Source organism: Pyrgilauda ruficollis, unplaced genomic scaffold (assembly GCF_017590135.1).
Source record: "Pyrgilauda ruficollis isolate IOZ18807 unplaced genomic scaffold, ASM1759013v1 scaffold13, whole genome shotgun sequence".
NCBI lineage: Eukaryota > Metazoa > Chordata > Aves > Passeriformes > Passeridae > Pyrgilauda > Pyrgilauda ruficollis.
The window spans coordinates 4,872,681-4,891,662 of NW_024511432.1; the positions used below are offsets into that span (position 1 = coordinate 4,872,681).

The 18,982-nt window shown below is 58.3% G+C and overlaps 1 protein-coding gene across 1 annotated transcript; it reads right to left on the reverse strand.

The window, feature by feature from the left end:
- Positions 1 to 92: 92 nt before the first annotated feature.
- On the reverse strand, positions 93 to 12,515 carry LOC121348751 (adhesion G-protein coupled receptor G1-like). Its single transcript, XM_041458594.1, has 14 exons — positions 12,203 to 12,515; positions 6,941 to 7,028; positions 6,018 to 6,443; positions 5,427 to 5,550; positions 5,208 to 5,355; positions 4,999 to 5,124; positions 4,679 to 4,795; positions 4,076 to 4,121; positions 3,635 to 3,735; positions 3,436 to 3,551; positions 2,060 to 2,331; positions 1,336 to 1,447; positions 900 to 1,168; positions 93 to 734 (listed from the first exon to the last, which is right to left on the reverse strand). Exons 2-14 carry the CDS (start codon positions 6,978 to 6,980, stop codon positions 628 to 630), a joined length of 2,004 nt encoding a protein of 667 aa, XP_041314528.1. The 5' UTR covers positions 6,981 to 7,028; positions 12,203 to 12,515; the 3' UTR covers positions 93 to 627.
- Between the last annotated feature and the right edge of the window lie 6,467 nt (positions 12,516 to 18,982).

Consider the following 18,982-nt stretch of genomic DNA (forward strand, 5'->3'; position numbering starts at 1 on the left):
GGTCCTGCCCAGAGATGGGATAACCCAGATGAGAGGTGGATCCCATCGGAGAGCCCACCAACGCACCGAGCAGAGACCCCAGTGAGCCACACTCCGAGAGAAACAACTTTAATGGGCACAAATCTGGTGTGCAGGCATGCTCACTGAACTCCTACATCACCCATAGTAGACATTCAACAAAGTAACAAAAATAGATTATTTCAGCTGCCTGACAGTGTGGCAGGGGCAGAGTCATCCTGTCTTCCCTGGGGAAGGACCCTCATGGTGACCATCAGCAAGGGCTGAAAACTGGGCCTTTCCCCTCATAACCCCTGGCCTCAGGATGTGGGAGGGGACATCCAAAGGCACTGGGGACCCTGGCCCTGCCCCTTCCACTTTTTATAGCCCCCACTACCCAAGTAAGCATCCCTCCCTCCCTCCTTCCCTCCTGCCCCAAGGATGCCAAGCCAGTCAGGATGAGAAAATTGAGGAGGGGGCCAGCAGAGGGGAGGGTGGCTGGCCCCACTGTGGGTCTCTGGGCTCCCGGTGGCACTACAGGGCAAGTGCAGTAGCAAAGCAGATGGTGTGGTCCTTCTTGTGGCCGTCCTTGGCATGGGGAGCTCTGGCACAGCACGGCCACCACGGGACTCAGCTGCTGCTGGGCTGCAGCTTGGCACTGTCAGAGCTGCTCTGAGAGTCAGGGGACTTCCTCGCCTGCAGCACCATGGTCCAGTACCAGAGGAAGATGAGGAAACCTGGCAGAGGGGAGAGGAAGCGTGGGTGAGCCCCCTTGAGGGACAAACCACAGGTGAGAGCGAGCCACCCAGCCTGCCAGAGCTCGTCTCGCACACCGTCACCACCCCGCCAACACCCCTGAAAATCCTGGTGCTCTTCAGAGGAGCCCAGAGTCACAGGCTCACCTTGGAGGGAGTTGATGATGGTGAAGATATAGAGGGAGACAAGGCAGAACACACCAGAGGTGAAGGAGAAGAAGATCAGTGCCCAGGGGATGCCCAGCAGGATGCTCAGCCCAAAGAGGGCCAGGACATGCTTGAGCTTGTGACCTTTTTTGTTCTGCCGGAGGATCTCCCGTACCATGGCCCCCAGCATGACCGAGTTAAAGAGGAACACCAGGCTGAAGAAACCCAGGTTCACGGTGTTATGGAGCAGGGGGCTTGTGATCCAGCATCTGGAGGAGGAGAAAGGTCAGAGAGTCACACTGTCCTCCCACAGGGTCAGGAGGAGGGGCTGGGGGGGGATCCCCCTGGCACAACACCCCAGAAAAGCCCCAGGCATGGTGAGGGTTCAGCCAGCTGACTTGACCAGAGGCCAGGTAACCCATCTGCCATGACTTACATGGTTGCGTTGGTGGTTCTGCCATCAATGGATTCATAGATGGGAATGGAGACGGGGCCGTAGTTCGTCCAGCTAAACAGGAGGATCGTCATCACGCAGAAGAACGGGAGCCCTGGGGGGAAGGAGCAGAGTGAAGTGGCTGCCCTACTCCCTGGCCTTTGGACCTTCTGGAAGGACTCGTTGGCCCTTTCTCCCTGCACAGAGCACAAGCCAACATCCTCCCTCCCAAAGGGAAACCAGGGGTGGAACACACAGCAAGGGCACCTGGCATAAGCCCCAGCCTGGGAGGGAGCGCTGCTGCTCACCCCAGCTGGGGACCTCGCAGGGATGTGGAGCTTTAGGCCATAAAAGATCACAAGATCTTCCAGCCATGACCTCCAGCCCAGAGCATGGCAGAGAAGCGTGGACACCTCCTGCATCCAGCCCTGGGCTGTCCTGGACGGTTCTTTAGAAAGAAAGGATCCTATTGCTATTTAAAGATCCCAAGTGGTGGCTCTCCCAGATCTTCACTGCTGGGTGATCCCCCAGGATGATCCACCCTTGCTTTAGCACCAGCTTCTGCTCTCAGCCTTCAAGCCTCCTCCTCCCAAGGCTCTTGACAGACAGCTGCTCCCCCACAGCTGTGTATCCATCCCCATCCAGGCATTGCATCCCATGGGAAAGACCTACCCGAGTGCCCCTCCACCCCGTGCCCTCAGGGTGCCTCTGCCTCCCCCGTGCTCACCCCAGCCAGCCAGAAAGAGCTTGAGCAGGAAGTGGTCGTGGTAGGCGTTGAAGACTTCGATCACGAGCCGGTAGAGGTTGTAGCCCTCAATGCCCATCCAGGTGAGGCAGCTCAGGAGTGAGAAGTGCAGAAACAGCCCCCCAGCCCTGCAGATGGCCTCGCTGCTGGCAGCCAAGTGCTCGGAGATGAGGAAGGTGACATCCAGGAGGAAGATGGCAGCCAGCAGGTTCATGTGGATGTGCATGCTCGTGATCTGGTCTCGCTGTTTGCTTCTGGAGAACCAAAGGGAGCAGAACTCACCCCCGTGCCTGGCCAGCACCAGTGGTGCCCACAACACCCCACAGCCCTGCGTGGGGCACCTTGCCCCAGCAGAAGGGCAAGGAGACTCTTCGGTAGTGCCAGGGACTGAGACCAACCCCAGAGGTGGGACCAGCCATCCCACGTGCAAATCCAGCCCCTGCAGCTGACCCTGCACTGAAGATGCTCAGAGGGCTGAAGCACTTTTCCTGTGGAGACAGGCTGATTGAGTTTGGATTGAGCAGCTCCAGGGAGCTGCTAAAGTGCCTAAAGGGCACTTCCTAAAGTGCCTAAAGGGAGGTGGAAAGGGACTTTGATCAAGGGCATGGAGTGACAGGACAAGGGGGAATGGCTTCAATCTGAGAGCAGGTTTAGTTTAAGAATTCAGAGGGTGGTGAGGCCCTGGCACAGGCTGCCAAGAGAAGTTGTGGATGCCCCACCCCTGAAATTGTTCAAGACCAGGTTGCATGGAGTTCTGAGCAACCTGGTGTAGTGGAAGGTGGAGCAGGTTTAGTTTAGGAATTCAGAAGAAATTCTTCCCTCTGAGGGTGGTGAGGCCCTGGCACAGGCTGCCAAGAGAAGTGGATGCCCCATCCCTGAAATTGTTCAAGACCAGGTTGCATGGAGCAACCTGGTGTAGTGGAAGGTGTCCCTGCCCAGGGCAGGGGGGTTGGAAGTTAATGATTTTTCAGTCCCTTCCAACCCAAACCATTCTATATTTTTATGATTCTAAGATTTCAGGTCTGAATCGTCCACTTAGGATCAGTGACATGACTCAGGAGAAAACACTCATGCTCTCCTCCAGGTCCTTGAAAAGATCTTTGCAGACTTCTGCTTGCTGCATCCATAATCTAGAAGATTTTCCAAAATAATTGAAAAGAGCTAGTGTTTCTGAGCACCCTGCATGAGACCTGACCAAGAGGACCCTGGACAGAAGAAATCTGCTTTCTTCAAACAAGGCTCCTTCATGATGCTTCTCTCCAGGCCACCAACTGCTTGGAGAGCTTGTGCCCACCCAGGTGTTCATGGCCAGGGACAGGACACAGACAGGGAGCATGGGGTGAGCCACCAGACTGTACCTGAAGTAGAGGAAGAAAATGGTGCAAATGGATGCCAAAGCTGAGATCAGGCAGCCAACGTAGGTTATGATACTCAGGTAATTCCTGTGCACAGAGGTGATCTCTGGAGAGGATACCTGAGGAAGAGGAGCAATGAGAGATGGTGAGGAAGAGCACCACTGGGAATTATGTGAGGGGTCTGAGGGAAGGTGCTACCCACCATGAGCACAGCAAAGTAGGTGAGGTGGTTGCACCTGCACTCTGTCTGGCTGCTCCCTGTCACTGTGGTACACCCATAGCTGTCCCAGCTCCCAGAACTGGCTGTGCAGGAGAAAGGGAGAGCATCTGGTGAGCAGCAGGAACATCTGCCTTGGGCTAAAGGATCTTCAGGGCAAGGTGTCCATGGAAAGAGGGAGCACAAGAGTGGGAGGTCCCAGCTTGTCCCAGGCCAAGCACACATACACACATAGCCCATCAGCACTGGAACCCATCCCTAGGGAAGGGGAAAGCTCTTAGGTCAGCTCTGGAGGGAAAAAGCTGACATCAGCCCTGTAGAGATGGAGGGAGGAAGGGAGGTGCAGAGCAGCCTTCACCCTGCTGGTGGGGCTGTGGTACCTTGGAACAAGGGCCTGACCTCACTGCCAAGGGCAGGGGCACTCACCAGAGGTGTCCTCCTGCCAGAAGACGCACAGTGGGGTCACGTTCCTCTGCAAGGACAAAACCACAGGCCCTGGTCAGGATGCAGCTGTGGGTTTGTTGCCTGCCCAGCACTTTTGATAGGGGACAACATGGGGCAGGAGAGAAGATGTTCTCAGGAGACAAAATACAACTTGGATAAACCAGACTGCCCCTGTGATGGGAGGAGGTTCCAGGCAGAGACCACTGTTAACAACAGCTGGAGCAGATACCTCCTTCCAGATCCTCTCTTCCAAACAATGGGTTCAGCTTTGAGCAGGCACCTGACAGAGCCATCAATGAGCCAAGGGCCTGCTAACACAGTGTGCCCCAGCCCTGGTGACAGTGCTGGATGTGACACATCTGCCATGAGGCACCTCCTGGAGAGGGGAGGGCAGTGCCACCACCAGTGCACACAGTGAAGCCATGACTGTGACACAGCCCCAGAAGACACAGCAGATGCTGCACAGGCAGGCCATGGGCATGGACCTGCTGGATTTGACCCCAACCTAAGCTGGCAGGGGCTGAGCCCTCCTTCCCCCTCCATTCCTGGTGGGATCAGGCTCTGTGGGGCTGTTCTCCCACCTACCGGCAGCTGGTCATGGAAGAAAGTGAGGACCATGGGCTCGGAGAGGTTGGCCACCACTGTGTCCACCAGAGAGATGCTGACTACCTTGTCACCCAGGACCTGGCTGCTGTTTTCATCCTGGTGGAGAAGAGGAGGCAGTGGCAGTGTGGGAAGGGAGAGCAGCCAGGTGTGAAGCAGAGGAAAGTGCCCAAGAAGAAGATCCTGTGACTTTACCCATCAAGCTTTTAGCTCATTTTTGAAGCATCTTCTCCCAGTGAGCACCAGCACCCTGGTCTGGTGGCACCCCTGCACACCCAGCAGGCCATTCCTGTGGGCATTACCTGGAACATGGCCTGCCTGTTGATGTCCATGAGCAGCACCCTCTGCTCCACCACCTCCTCCTCCTTCACCATCAAGAACAGGCTGCTTGGCAGGTCCACTGTGAATCCCTGCACCTCTCCACTCTCCTGCAAAGAAAGACTCGTCAGGAAAGTGGTGCAGAGAGAGCATGATGGGCCAAGAGCACTGGGGCAGACTTTGCAGGACCCACCTCTCTCTGGGAAGCAAAGGTCAGGTGCTGAGGAGCGCGACTGGGCTGGACCCTCAGGACGGTGGCGTGCACAGTGGCCTCCCCAAAGGTCTGGTTCTGCCCTTCCAGCTCCACCTTGGCCAGCATCTTCTCCAGCTCCCCAAGTTTGCTGTTGGGGAAGGGGCACAGTGAGCTGGGTGCAGGAGGCACGCTTTGGCAGCAGCAGAAGCTGGAACTCACCGGCGGAGCCTCTGCTGCTCCGCGGCTCCCGGGGCTGCTGCCAGGGGCTGGGCAATGAGGCTGTCCAAGGCCGTCAGCTGCTCCTCCACATCCTGCTCCCAGACAGGCATGTTCTCTGGAGAGGCTGGTGGAAAGGAAATGCCATGAAATGCATGGGCAGAATTGGCTTCCTTATGCCCCAAACTGACAGGCAGAGCCCTGGTGGGAGCAGAAAGCAGAGGGCTTCAAGGTGATCCCAAGCCAGGAAAGCTGATAGTGACTCCAACCCACAGGGCTTTCCTGCCACCCAGAACTCAGCCCCCACTGGGCCATAGGGAACTCATGGTGGAGACTGGACCCTGAGAAACCACTGCAAAGACCTCAATTTTCTGTGATTTTAGGCAGCATTTTGAAAATCTCCACCTTTAGGGATGCTGGGTACCAGGCCTGTCAAGAAAACCTACATCCCTTTCAATCACCCTTCAGCTATCTTCATATCACCAGGCTAAACCATACACTGGGAAACAACCAGTGCTCTGATGACGACTAAGGAACAGGCTGAGGATGAAACAACCCTTTAATTTCTTTAAAATAACATTAAATTGCATTTACCAGGGAAGAAGTATTCAGCTTTAGCGTCCAGGGAAGTGTTCTTCCCGCCCTTGATGATATAGGACACATTGAAGATGTGGGCTCTGGTTCTTTCAGTCTGCTGACTCTCCTGGCCCCAGGGGATGCTGCTGGAAGGGTCCCCACCCAGGGGGATGCTCTGCTTCCCATACACCAGCTGCAGGGTCCTGTTGGACTCAAACCAGTAGATGCAGAAGCGGTACCTGCCCAGGGTGGGGGGCAACCTGTACTTGTAGTAAGAGTTTCTCCTGTTTGGCAAAAAGGGCCTTTTTATGATCAGTGCCTGGGCCGTGTTCTCGATGGAGATGGTGGCAGGGCCGTGCTCGTAGAGGACAGAGCTCTCCTGGGTCTGGTTTCGGTCACCACAGAAGTGAAAATCCTCTCCCCTGTGGCCACTGGCTCCCACCCCTGCATTGCACAAGCACACAGAGACAGCAGATCAGCTGCAGGGACAGCCAGCCCTGCAAACACACAGCCCTGCAGCAGCTGTCACACGTGGCATGCCAGGCTCTCCACCCCAGTCATCCCAGCCCTGTCCTGCAGGCTGAGTGACACCAGCCATGTCCCCAGTGTCACAACCATGCTGCAAGAGTCTGCCAGGGCCCTTTGGGCAGCAGGACCTCCTGTCTTTCAGGGACAGCCACTCCCATGTGCCACCACCCACATCAGCAGGCACTGAAAGAGGATCTGTCCATTCCCAGGAGGGATGGATGAAGAGCACCTTCTTTCCCTGGAAAGGACACATTCTGCCCAAGGGACCCACCAGAGGCACATCATCCCATGATATGTTTTACTTCTGTGGAAGCCTTGGTTGCATACATCTCATGGTGCCCCCCAGCCAACATTCTGGGGCTGCCAGTTACTCCCAGCAGCCCAAATCACCATCCCAAGACAGGACAGTCTACCTTGGAGGAGGGAGAGAAGGAGCAGGAAGAGGACCTTCATCCCGGACAGCTCTCTACCTTGGCTTGGCCTTCAAGGAGACAGCAGAGCCTGAAAGGGCACAAAGGGAAGGGGCCACATGAGTATCTGAGTATCCCCCAGGCCATGAGGGCAGGGATGGAGAACAAGGACTGTGCAGGTGGGACACCAGCCCTGTTGCCTGTGCCTCCAGGAGGAGCCAGGACCACTGGGCACCCAAGCTGGCTGTGGGCTGGAAGGATGGCAGAGGCTGGAAGCCCCTGAGCTCTTAGCAAGGAGAGGGTGCCCCACCACTCCAACCAAAGAATCCACATGGGAGGGGTCCCCTCTTCCGCTCTCAGCTCCCCATCTCAGTTAACACCCTGACTTGTTATCATAAATGATAGGAGCAGAAGGAAACTGTGGTTTCCTAACTGACCAGCCCTGAAATGATTCTCTTGGATGTTTTCAGCTCCTGCAGATTAGCTGAGGAGCTGGGCACACTGCAAACCACTCCATCATTTCAGCCTGCAGAAACAGGCTCTCCCAGGCACATCCTGTCAGCGCCAGCACAGCAACCACGGCTGCCCAGATCTGCTGCTCACAACCAGCTGGGCCACATCCTGCACAGCCCCTTTGCCCATCCCTTCATCTAGAACTCTGCTCCACCACCCTTTTCTTTGTCTTTGCACGAGGACAGAGCTTCTGTGACCTACACCCAGGCCAGCACTGAGCACCCTCAAGCGCTGCCACACGCCTGTGCTCACCCAGCCACAGCCTTCACACAAGCAGCCTTTTTCACTGCGCTTCTGCCTGCCCCAGGCCACAAACTGCACCTCCAGCTCAGCTGGGAGGCACCAAGTGTCACCTCCTCCTCGCCCTGCTGTCACTTCAACCATGGGACACACCCTGCCAAGGTCTGGCAACCAGCAGAAGCCCCCCGGGGTGGGACAGTGTTGGTGGGGGCTGCCAGAGCAGCTGGCCCAGCCCAACACTCGTCAATGCCCAGAGTGAAGCCAGCACCGTTGGCCATCGCTGCATCTCTCCTGCACTGCTCTCAAACACCCCCCAAAACCCACCAAGCAGTCAAAACTGCATTGTTTGCTGTGAGGTGGTGCTGGGGCACCAACCAGCATCACCTGCAAAGGCTTACAGCTCTCCCAGATGCTCAGGGGCCACCAGATGCTTAGTAACTCATTAGCAGATTTCTCCCACCAGCACAGGCTTTGTCTGGAAGTTTCTCCAGCCAGCATAGATCCTGCAGGGGTGTACAGCCCACTCCCCGTCCTTCCACCTGTTTCTTGTGGCAATTTATCATCAGCAGACGGGGGCTTCGGGTTGTTAATTAACCCGCTGTCCTGGCTGTAACTAAGTTACACTAATGAGGTCTCCCAGTGTGAACTGGGAGAGTATGGCACAGGCATGACTCGGCTGGAGTAAATGGATTTGGATGGGGCCGGCACCCCAGCGCCTTGCCACACGCCTAGGAATCTCACATATATATCCAAAAAACAGGGACCTGGGGTGGCAAAATGCTGTGGGTGATGGAAAACACCTGGATCACTTAAAAGCAATGGAGCTTCACGTGAATGCTAACCATGAGGCAGCACAGAGCTGGCAGGGCAACAAAGCATCGCCTCTGGATGGGGAATGCTGAATCTTAATAAGGCCTCAGCCCATCCCACTATGCTGCCAACTTTAAGGTTTTATTGGGATGGTTGGAGGAGAGGATCAGCCCCTTTCAGCCGTTACTCAGCTGGGACCAGAAATCCCTGTGGGAAAGAGGGTGGGGGAGCCGGTATTTCCCCTCCCAGCCCTGTATGGTCCCGCTGGCCCGACTCTGATTGCTGCTTCCTGAGCTGAACAATAGCAAGAGAAAATCCCCTGAAAATGGTTTCACAGTGAGAAACCACGGCCTCCATCCACGCTGGCACCAAGCACAGCAAAGGTAAACTCAGCCGGATGCGCTGAGTTCTCGTCAGGGCTGAATCCTGCCTCGTCATCTTCCCATACCCGGATGGCAGTGGGCAAAAATTCCTGGCTTGGCCTCAAAAACAACCAGATTATGTACAAAGAGGCTGCACAGCTTGGAGCAGGCTCCCTTATCAGCAGAGAGGGAGGCTCATTCCTGGGCACCAGTTCTTATCCTCCCATCACCATTAAGGTGCTGGCCTTGGAAAGAAAAGGCAAAGCATTATATTGAGGTTTCTAAACCTTGGGTGAATGGGGGCGGAAAAAGACTTAAAAACCCACAAACAAAAGGTGTTTACTACCACCTTACTGCTTTCTGGGTGACTTGAGCAGGTATTTAAGCTGGTATTTAAGCTTTTGGAGGTGACACGTGGCTTTTGGACATGACGTTTTTCCCAAGGAGAAGGGAAGATGCTCCGATGACTCAAACAAACACCGGAAGCAGGGAGATCCAGGAGCTTTTATCTGTTTTCCTTCCAGGTCCGTTAGGAAAGTGACGTTCTGTTCCTCGAGATGTGCATGAGCCTGAAGCTCGTCACCACAGTGGGTTACTCAGCAGCACGATGAGGAAACTGTGGCACACAGAGGCAAGCCAGGACGGGCTCTTGGAGATGCAAAACAGCTTTGCACAACCAATCCCTCATTGCAGGGACCAAAAACAAGGTGCCCTGGGTCTGGAGCTGTCCAAGGATGTGAGGAACCCATGGGGGTTCCCCTGCAAAGGGATGCCCCAGTGTCAGAATCTGAGTAAAGGGGTGCCCCAGTGTCAGTATCTGAGTAAAGGGATGCCCCAGTGTCAGAATCTGAGTAAAGGGGTGCCCCAGTGTCAGAATCTGAGTGCCTCACAAAGTGCCCTTGTCCCTGGCCAGTGGTGGTGCCCAGGGCCAGCCTCACGTGATTCATGGCATTGGCATGTGATTCCCGGCACCGGTGGGCGGCCGGGAACGTTGGCTGATGCCCAAGCAGTCGAGGGGCAGCTGCACTGTGCCAGCAGCCCGGCGGTGCCAAGCTGTGCCATGGGGTGCTTCAGCTTTTCCCGGGCCATGGCACTGCACAGAACACCCAGCACCTTCAAGATGAGTCTTGCCAACAGGATGAAACCAGATCTGACGGTGATTCCCACGGGAACGGCACAGCTCCCTGCCAGATCTGTGCTTTGCCAGCCACTGGCAGCCATCCCTTCCCACAAAGGCGTGGGGAGAACCAAGGGGAGGCTGGCACAGGCGCCTGCCAGTGCCTGGGGCTCCTGGGACTGAGCATTTGCTTAGAGCTGGCTCTTGACATGCTAAATTTTTTAAAAATTTTCCATTTCCTAAAAATCACCACAAAGAGAAGTATCACAGTGACGTAACCCAGCACTTCCTCCAGTGCCAGGGCAACACGGCACCTGGCTCAGTGGCACACGAAGTCTTGTGGCTTCACAGCAGCCACACACACTCTGCAAAGGACCAGCTACACCTACTCTGGACTGAGGCTGACGTGACACAGTCAGAACGCAATGCAAGGACATCTCTGGCCACAGGGGTACAGACAGTTGTCCCTGCCACACACTCCCACCACACAGTCTTCTTTGAGAGCAACCCCATCTCTCCTCCTGCACACCGCCCTTCCAAACCACTCCCTTGGGTTTCAAATGGCTCCCAAAACACCCTGTCCACTCCCAGCTCTTACCCCCCTTCACATGAGCAAGATCCTCGCTGCCTGCCTGTGCTGCAGGTGCCAGGGAAGGGAGGTGCAGAGCAGTGCAAAGTAGCTCAGGACCACCCCAAATCAGGTTCTCAGCTATTTGGCACATAAAACAAGGTGCTGGAGCCTAGTGAGGGCAAAGTCTGCAGCACCCAAGGAGCCAGGTAACAGGCTGTGGGCCTCCCAGATTCCTGCCAAACCCCAGCTGTCGGGTGAACTGATGGGAAAGGAGCTGGTGAGTCCAAGAGCTCCTGAAAAACAGGCGCCGGCAGGCTGTGCCCAGCTGGTCCCGTGCAGACATTGGCACGCTGGGAGAGACCCAGCCTGCTGTCTGCAAACCACACAGCTCTGACCCTGCACCCACGGGTGCCACCGCAAGGTGCAGGGATGGCCAGCCCCAGGGATCCCCGTTCAGCCAACACACAGTTGCTTGCAAACCTGTTACTCTGCAAATAGCAGCCCCCGGGCCGCGGGATTAAGAGCTGGACTGCAACCAAGTATGCAGCATTTTCAGTCCTTGGGTTAATTTGCATGGGAGCTGCGAACCCAGCAAGGGGCACGGCAAACCCCACTGTGGCTGCAGTCCCGGGCTCAAAGGATTTGCCCCCGCCCGTCTCCGAAACACTCCCGGCTCCCTGCTGGTGGTGGAGCTTGTGGAGGGGGTGGGGGGGTTACTGCAGCCCTCAGACCATGAAATGAGCTTTGGCTGCCTTCCCTCCACAACAGCCATTCGGACTTGCTGCCAGGAGGTTATTCCAGGAGACTTCATTTCAATTCCCCAGCTGGTCTCACCGAGTTTTGCTGGTCTCTTTGGAGGGGCAGCACAGAGACTGGGCAGAGACCACCCCAAGCATCCTACACCCCATAACCGCAGCGACATGCCAGGACCAGCAACAGCAAACTCGGGCGTTGCAGGAGGAATCCCCCTAAAAGGCATTTTAGGGAAGGGAGATCACCCTGTCGAGACACGCCAGCGATCCCACGGGATGCTGCACCCTCCGCCGGGAGCGAGGAAAGGAAGGAATGGGGTGTGCTGGTGGTTCCCATAAAGTGGGAAGCGATGGCCACACACCGGCAGACGGCCGGAGCTTCGTGGAGCTCAGCTCTGCCGCTGGCAGCAGCCCGAGCAGCCGGACCCGGACAGCTCAGGGGGCTTGGTGGCTCCATGGCCCAGGAATCCAGCCTGGCTCCGGGGCAGGCGAGTGCGAGCTCCATGGAGCAGGGATGAAGGTTGGTTTCGCAGATAACTGGCACCATGGCCACGAGCAGAGTCCCCGGGCCCTGCCCGGCCGGACGCATCACTCCCACCGCTGAACCCCCGCACCCGGAGCGGGGTGCTGCTCAAGCCCCCCACAGAGACCCCTCCGCTCCATCCATCCAGGCTGCTCCCTGCCCGAGCAAGCCGGGACGCTGCCCGGTGCCACCGCCCGCGCGGAGCCCCCCAGCCCCGGCTGGAGCCCACCCCATTCATCCCGTCCGGCCGCAGCATCCCCTCGGCTCCGGTACCGGGCAAACGCTCCTCAACGCGGCCTCTGGGACCCCCACGGCGGACACCGGGCTCCGCGATCCTCCCTCGTCCCCGCCTCAACCGCTCCCCGTTGCTCCCATACCTGGAGTCGGGGCGGGCTCGGCCCGGCACCGCCCGGCTCCGCACGGCTCCGCTCGGCTGGGCTGGCACGGTTCGGCTCAGCACCACTCCGCACCTCGCAGCCGGCTCGCCCAGCGCGGTGCCGCGGGACCAGCGCCCGCCCCGCCCCGTTCTCCCGGCGGGCGGTGACTCAGCGGGGCGGTACCGGGGCTGCTCCCCCCGCGCCGACCCCTCCGAGACCCTCCGAGATGGCTGCGGGGGCTGCGGGGCCACTGCCCTCGGTCACGGCACCTGCCCAGCGAGCCCCGGGCCGGGAGCACCGGGGGCTGCGTCCCCGCCCGACCGGCACCGGCACCCCCGTGGGCTGGGGGACCTCGGCTGGGGACAGCCGGGCGTGCCGTGTCCCGCCGCCCTTCAGCTGCGGGCTGGCGGGCGTCCAGCGGCGGGCCGGAGGAGCCGGAGCCAGCAGGCTGCACGCCTGACTGCCAACGGGATTAAAAAATAACAATTAATGGGAAAGCAGCCGGGACGGAGTGTCCCGGTGACCCCTGTCCCGCTCCCCGCGGGGTGTGAGGGAGGAAAGGAGCCGGGCAAGGAGCCCAGACCCCAGAGAGGGATACACAGCGCTGCCCTGGAGCAGGTGGGCTGGGATGTGGGGTGGATGCGACCACAGCGCCCTCACCACCCACCCCACGGCTGGAGATGGGCACCCCGGCCCTCAGTGGGAAGCTGGGGTTGGAAGCGCCGAGGCAGCGCTGTTGGAGCGGGTGAAGCTGCTGCCAAGCAGCGCCTGCAGGCAGCCCTTTGTGCTTGTGTGTGTGTGTGTGCCCCGGGAAACAGCCGGGCTGGAGAAAGCCGAGACGCGGGGAGCGCAGCGAGTAGGGCGGGGGGAGAGCTCCGGGAAGTGCCCTGGGTAAATAGTTACTCTTGCAGATATTTTCAATGGTTTGAATGAGACTTTTCTTTCTGCAGGGGGAAGGGTGGAAACAACTTCCCTCTCCAGCAGGAAAGGTGATGGACCTTGATCCACAAGGGTTGTGCCACCGCAGGTGCCGCGGCTGCTTTGGGATCCCTGGAGCAGAGGACATCCCGCGCCTTTGCATCACCCCACTGCTTGGTTTAATTTCCAGCTCCAAGCCCCGGTTTCCCTGGCTGCCACGGGACAAGGCTCCCACGGGAAGCAGCTCACATGGCCGGACCGTGGCTAACAGAGCTGCCTTTGAAGTCCGGCCGTCCCCACGCCTCGGGCAGCGGGGCGAGCTCTGAAACGCACGCTGCAGCAGCCAGAGCCGCGGGAGCACCGCGGAGAGCCAAGCCTCCCACTGCGGGTCATCCCGACCGCTCCTTGGAGAAACGCCATAAATCCACCTCCCGGGAATAGCTCTGCTAAACCCAGGATTCGGCTCTCCTGGAGAGGGGAATTTGGTGCAGACCCCTCGGACCTGCGAGGAAAGGATTTTTTGCTGCTGTTCGTGGAACAAAGAGTCTTTTGTCTGCATTCGATGTTATCAGGAGTTATTTTTAGGTCAGCGCCTGCACTTGCTGGTGTTGTCGGGATTATCTTTAAGTCGACAAACCTTCAAAGACACTGCCTGAGCACGAAGAGGGAGGAAATCCTTGTGTTGTCTCTTGGAAGGGACATTTGCCCTTGGGCTCGGCCTGATAAGGGTTTATTGCTCAAACTGGGGAATTCCTATGAAAGCCCTACAACTTCTTAAGAGTCCTAAGAGCTCCTAAATACATTAAAGAGCCTAAATATGCTTAAAGTTCCCGAAAGTCCTAAAAGATCCTGAAAGCCCTGAAAGCTCCTAAAGCCCTAAAATGTCCCGAAAACCCTACAACATCCCAAATGCCCTAAAACCCGATAAGCCCTGAAAGTTCCTGAATATCCTTGAAGTTCCTAAAAGCCCTAAAAATTACTAAAAGCCCTAAGAGTGTCTAAACCTCTTAAATCTCCTAAAAGCCCCAAAAGTTCCCAAAAAGCCCTCAAGTTCCTAAAACCCCTTCAATTTCCTAAAAGCTCCAAAAGAACCCTAAGACTTCCAAAATCCTCTAAAAGCCCTAAATCTTCCTAAAAGCTCCTCAAGGCTCCTGCGGCGGGCGGGAGGGAGGGAGCGTGCCGGCAGATCGCGGCGGCGCGGCAGGAGAGGGCACGTCGCACCGGGCTGCTGCCAAGCGAGGGAGACAAAGCGTGGGCAGGGGAGCCCTGGCGCCGTCTGCAGCCGAGGGCTGTGCCAGCCCCACTGCCAAGAGCTGCCAGCCCCACTGCCCAGCCGTGCCAGGGTGCCCAGACCCCCTCAAAGCCTCTTGGGTGTTCCCAGCAAAACGCCACCATAAGCAGGGCTCAGCCCAGCTCCGGCGGATGGAGGAGGATGAGGATGAGGAAGCAGAAGGGGGCTGGTAGGAGGGAACGGCCCTAGATCTTTCATCCGAATCTGGTGGGCAATGCCAGGACAGCCTTGGGAGTCTCAGAGGGTGGTGATCCTAGGGAGTGCCTCAGCTACCTTTGAGCGGCTGCGGGTGCTCGTGCTCCCCCCCCTGCTGCTGCTCCACCTCCCTGAGCCTTCCTCCTGGAAAAACATCCGGTGGGGAGGTGGGTCCACCCCACCCCACGTCGGGATTTCTCCCTCAACGATAACAGCGACATAACAGGTGCCAGGGCAGTAAAACCCGAACCCGTAGGCACAGCAACAAACCCGGATTATTTGTTTAGGCTCGGCTTTGCAAATAAACCCCCGGTGATGTCAGGGAAGTCTGGGGGAAAATTGGTCCCTGGGGGTGTCTGCACAAGCACCAGGTGAGGATGCTCCCATGGGATGCAGTAACTGAGCTCATCAGCTCCCAACAGACAAGTCCCAAAAGCAGATCCCAAAATGTAGCCAAGGTCTTTTCCAAACCTTCCATTTTCCACGTGGATTTAGTAGTTTTCCTGGCTGCTTTTTCCCCCAAAATCGGTAGCATTTGCTATAATTCCACAGCTTTGCTCCTGGAGCCAAGGGTGACTCTGAAGCCTGAAGGCACCATGCTGCCACCAACCTTCCTCTCCTGGGGAGAAAAGGATGGCACAACCCCTCCAGCAGCCTGAAAGGTAAATGGCACCATTTCTCCTTGAGAAGATTGGAGGGGCCAGGCCCCCTCCTGCCCATGCCCAGGTGCTGGATGGAGCCAGCCCTGGCACCGTGGCACTGGGTGGGTGGGAGGCTCTATCCGTGCTCCCCAGGGGCCTGGGGAGTGCTCCAACCCTGCTCCTGGTGTGGCACGGTGGGAAAAGGGTGACCCCTGGGCACCAGCAGTGGGCTCAGCTACCCAAGAACCAGCATGTCCCACCAGTCCCCAGAAGGTGCAGCTCCCTGGGGACCACCCAGGGATGCTGTGTTCCCGCTGCCAGGAGGCAATCACCGAGTGATTGTTTTCCAAGCAGCACCGGATACCGGAGCAAGGTGGATGTGTGGCAGCCAGAGTGACTCACACCACAAACCCCGAAATCTGGAGATGGGGAGAAGGCACGGAAAGCGCTGGAATGTAACTCTCGCACGGTGGGGCTCGTGGGGGAAAGTCGGGCACTTGGCACCTCACCAAACCCGCAGGGCTCGCAGTGAACAGCTGAAGTCACCGCCGGAGCGGTGAGCCATGCACAGCTCATCGCATGTGAGCCGGGGGCACGGCGGGCTGCGGGGAGGGCACAGAGCCCCGGCGGGACCGGCCTTTGTCCGGCTCTGACGGGAACGCGGCTGCCCTTTGTGCCTGGAACAAAGAACAGCCAGAGGCTTCCTTCGCTGTCCAGAAGCGGGAAGGAGCCAGAAAGGGAAACGTCACTCTCAGAGATGGGCAGCGTGTCCGGCGGTGCTCGGTGCCCTGCCACCGGGCCAGAAACGGGCAGCACCCGCTAATGGCACCTCCCTGGCTCACCCTGCAGGTGAGGGGGCACCCTGATGTCACCACAGGCGGATTTGCCATGCTGCGCTGCTGGTCTGCATTCCAGCAGGCAGAATGGGAAGTCCAGCTCCAAAACCTCAGGCATCAGGAGAAAAAAACCCCGGTAACATTTCCAGGTGATGCCTGGTTTATGCGGATGCACCACGGGCTCAGGACCGGCTCGCTGCTGCCAGCTGATGGATTTAGTCCTTGCAATTTGTACTGGCTATTTATTTCCACAGGGATTGCTTCAACTCCGAAAGTGTTTGGTGATCTTGAGGAGCTCTCCTTGGCTCTGCCTTCCTCAGTGAGAGCGGGAGGAAAGCCGAGTATCACTTACTCACTTCCCATCCTCTCCTCCACCCAAACTCGTCTGCCCAATGCCAAGACAAAGCCCTGCTCACTATTTTCCTGCCGCCCCAAGGCTGCAGGTGGCCTCCACCCCAGCGCTGGATCTGGGGCGAGAGGAAGGGCTTCTAGCGTGATGCTGTCGTGGGTGAAAACCCAGGGTCGGGGTGGCTCGGGGATGCCACAGCCGTACAGCCACTCCTGCCAGCCTGCAGTCGTGCTGGCACCAAACGGATTTGGGGGATGTAGCCGGAGACCCGCCGCTTTCGGCCGTGCCTTGTGAGACGCGCAGTGGCAGCTCCTCCCTTTGGTCAGGGGACACTTCGGCACCGCTCACCGCCACCGCCGCCGTCCCGCATCGCCACCGGCCGGCCCCGCTCGAGCATATTCCCGATGTGGGACCATTCCTGCGGTCCTTGTGCCATCTAGTGGGACCTGCACCAACCACACGGCGGGTGTCCGAGCGGAGCAGACCCCGGCCAGAGGCGCCGGCTCAGCCGGCAGCGGATCAGCCCCACACGGGCAATCCAAACGCGCTTCTAGAGAAGCAGCGGCCAGCGCTGGTCGCTAACACCGACCACGGGCAGGGGGGTAGCCGTGGTCCCCGGGAGACAGCACCCAGGCCCCCAGCAGCAGCTCCCACCGCCCAGAGATTCAGCTTTTAGCCCCCGTGCTGTGCCCAGAGTGTCAGGGCGCTCAAACTGTCCGGGATGCCCGCGGTGCAAGCTGTGCCTGGCATCCTCGCCGTGTCTGCAGTGTGTGCTGTGCCCAGCCTGCCTGGGAAATGCGGTGTGCCAGGGATTCCTGGGGTGCACGGGGTGCTGATCTCCACTCTCTGTGAAAGGACACAAGAGGTGGAATGAAGTTGCTTCAGGGGCAGTTTAGTTTGGACATTAGGAAAAGGCTTTTCACTGGGAAGATGGTCAGATACAGGGAGAGGCTGCCCAGAGAAGAGGTCATGGCACCAAGCCTGCCAGAGTTAAGGAGTGTCTGGATGACGTTCTCAGTCATACAGTTTGTTTCCAGGTTGTCCTGCAAGGAGCAGGGAGTTGGACTCAGTGTGTCGTTGTGTGCCTTTGAACTCAAGATAGCCTGATCCTGTGAAACCACAGTTTGATGCTCTTGCCAGGATGGAGCCAGCACACCCCATGACACCCCCAGTCACCACAGCACAGCTCTCCAGCAATGCCAGCTGGCCTAGCTGAGGGAACAAAGGTCTTTTTTTACCCAAAATGGTTAGGTTTGCCCCAAAAGGCTTCACTTTGTGCTTCATCTTGGCTGCTGGGTCCAGCTGCAGGGATGTGGCCATGTGCAGTTGTGGGAAGCAGGGGTGACTCAGCCACACCAGTGCTCCTTGTGGGGCAGCAGTGCCACGCTGTGCTTGCCCAGCGCCTGCAGCCACTCGTGCAACATTTCTGGGTCTCAGTTCATGACCTAGGGCAACCATCTGCTTCAGTCTGACCTATCCCAAATGGGAGCTGCTTGGGAACAGATTTGAGGGGGCCTGCTGGCCATGGCCAGGCTGGAAACCCAGAGCTGGAGGAGAAGGGCGCCAGGATGATGATGCTTAGACCACAGAAGTGGGTCACTGGCCACATCTTTCGGTGACAAACCCCAGACCAAAGCGGTTTGATTTTTGCAAAGGTAAACCCCACAAATCCCAGGATGCTGCAATGCATCCTCGAGCCTGCTGGTGTCACCAAGACACGCACGTCCAAGCAAACAGTAAAGACACGCTTGGAAAAAACTGCCGGTTTTAGAGCCGGGAGCGGGTTAAAGCCGCAACCACGCACCCGCAGCTCTGGCCAAACCGCCTGCAAAATCGCTTCACCGGCTGCGAGAGACGGCGCCGGTTTCCCTGGCACAAGACGCTGGGATAGGGGCGTAGGAGAGGAAAGCATCCCTCGCCTCCAGCTTTTTGGGGTTGTTTCCAGCTGGAAAAAAAAATCCGATCTTGGAAAGAAGTTTTGCTTTAATTTGATTTGGTTTTCCCTGCCTCGCTCGATCCTGGGGGAGAAAAAGTTGTTGGTGTCCCGTGGCATCGAATCCACGTCCCGCGGAGCACAAACCCTCTTGGCCGCTAGCATTTCGCAGTTTTTTGTCTGAAAGACACACAGCAAAGGGAAAGAGCCAGGGGTAAAATGGTGGTTTGGGGGTTTGCCGCTTGGCCAGGAGGGAGCCAGCACGGGCATGTGTGGGGGATGCAGACACTGCGCGGCCACCGCTCCCCCGGGGGGCCCCGCTGCGTTCCCCCCATGTCCCCACGCCCCGGGGCAGACCCGTGTGCGCAGCCCAGCCGCAGCCACGGGCACGGTCCCAGCCGAGCACTCGCGTGTCCGAGCCGCCAGCCCCGGCGTGCTGAGCAGGGCAGCCCGCATTCCCCGAGCACCGGAACCGCACGCGTGCGGCCCCCCGGCCGTGCCACGGGGCAGGACGCGCAGCGCGGCCCGGGACCGGCCCCCGGGCGCGGGCGGGGGGCGGGAGCGGCGGCGGGGGGAGGAGGAGGAGGGCGAGGAGGAGGAGGAGGAGGAGGAGGAGA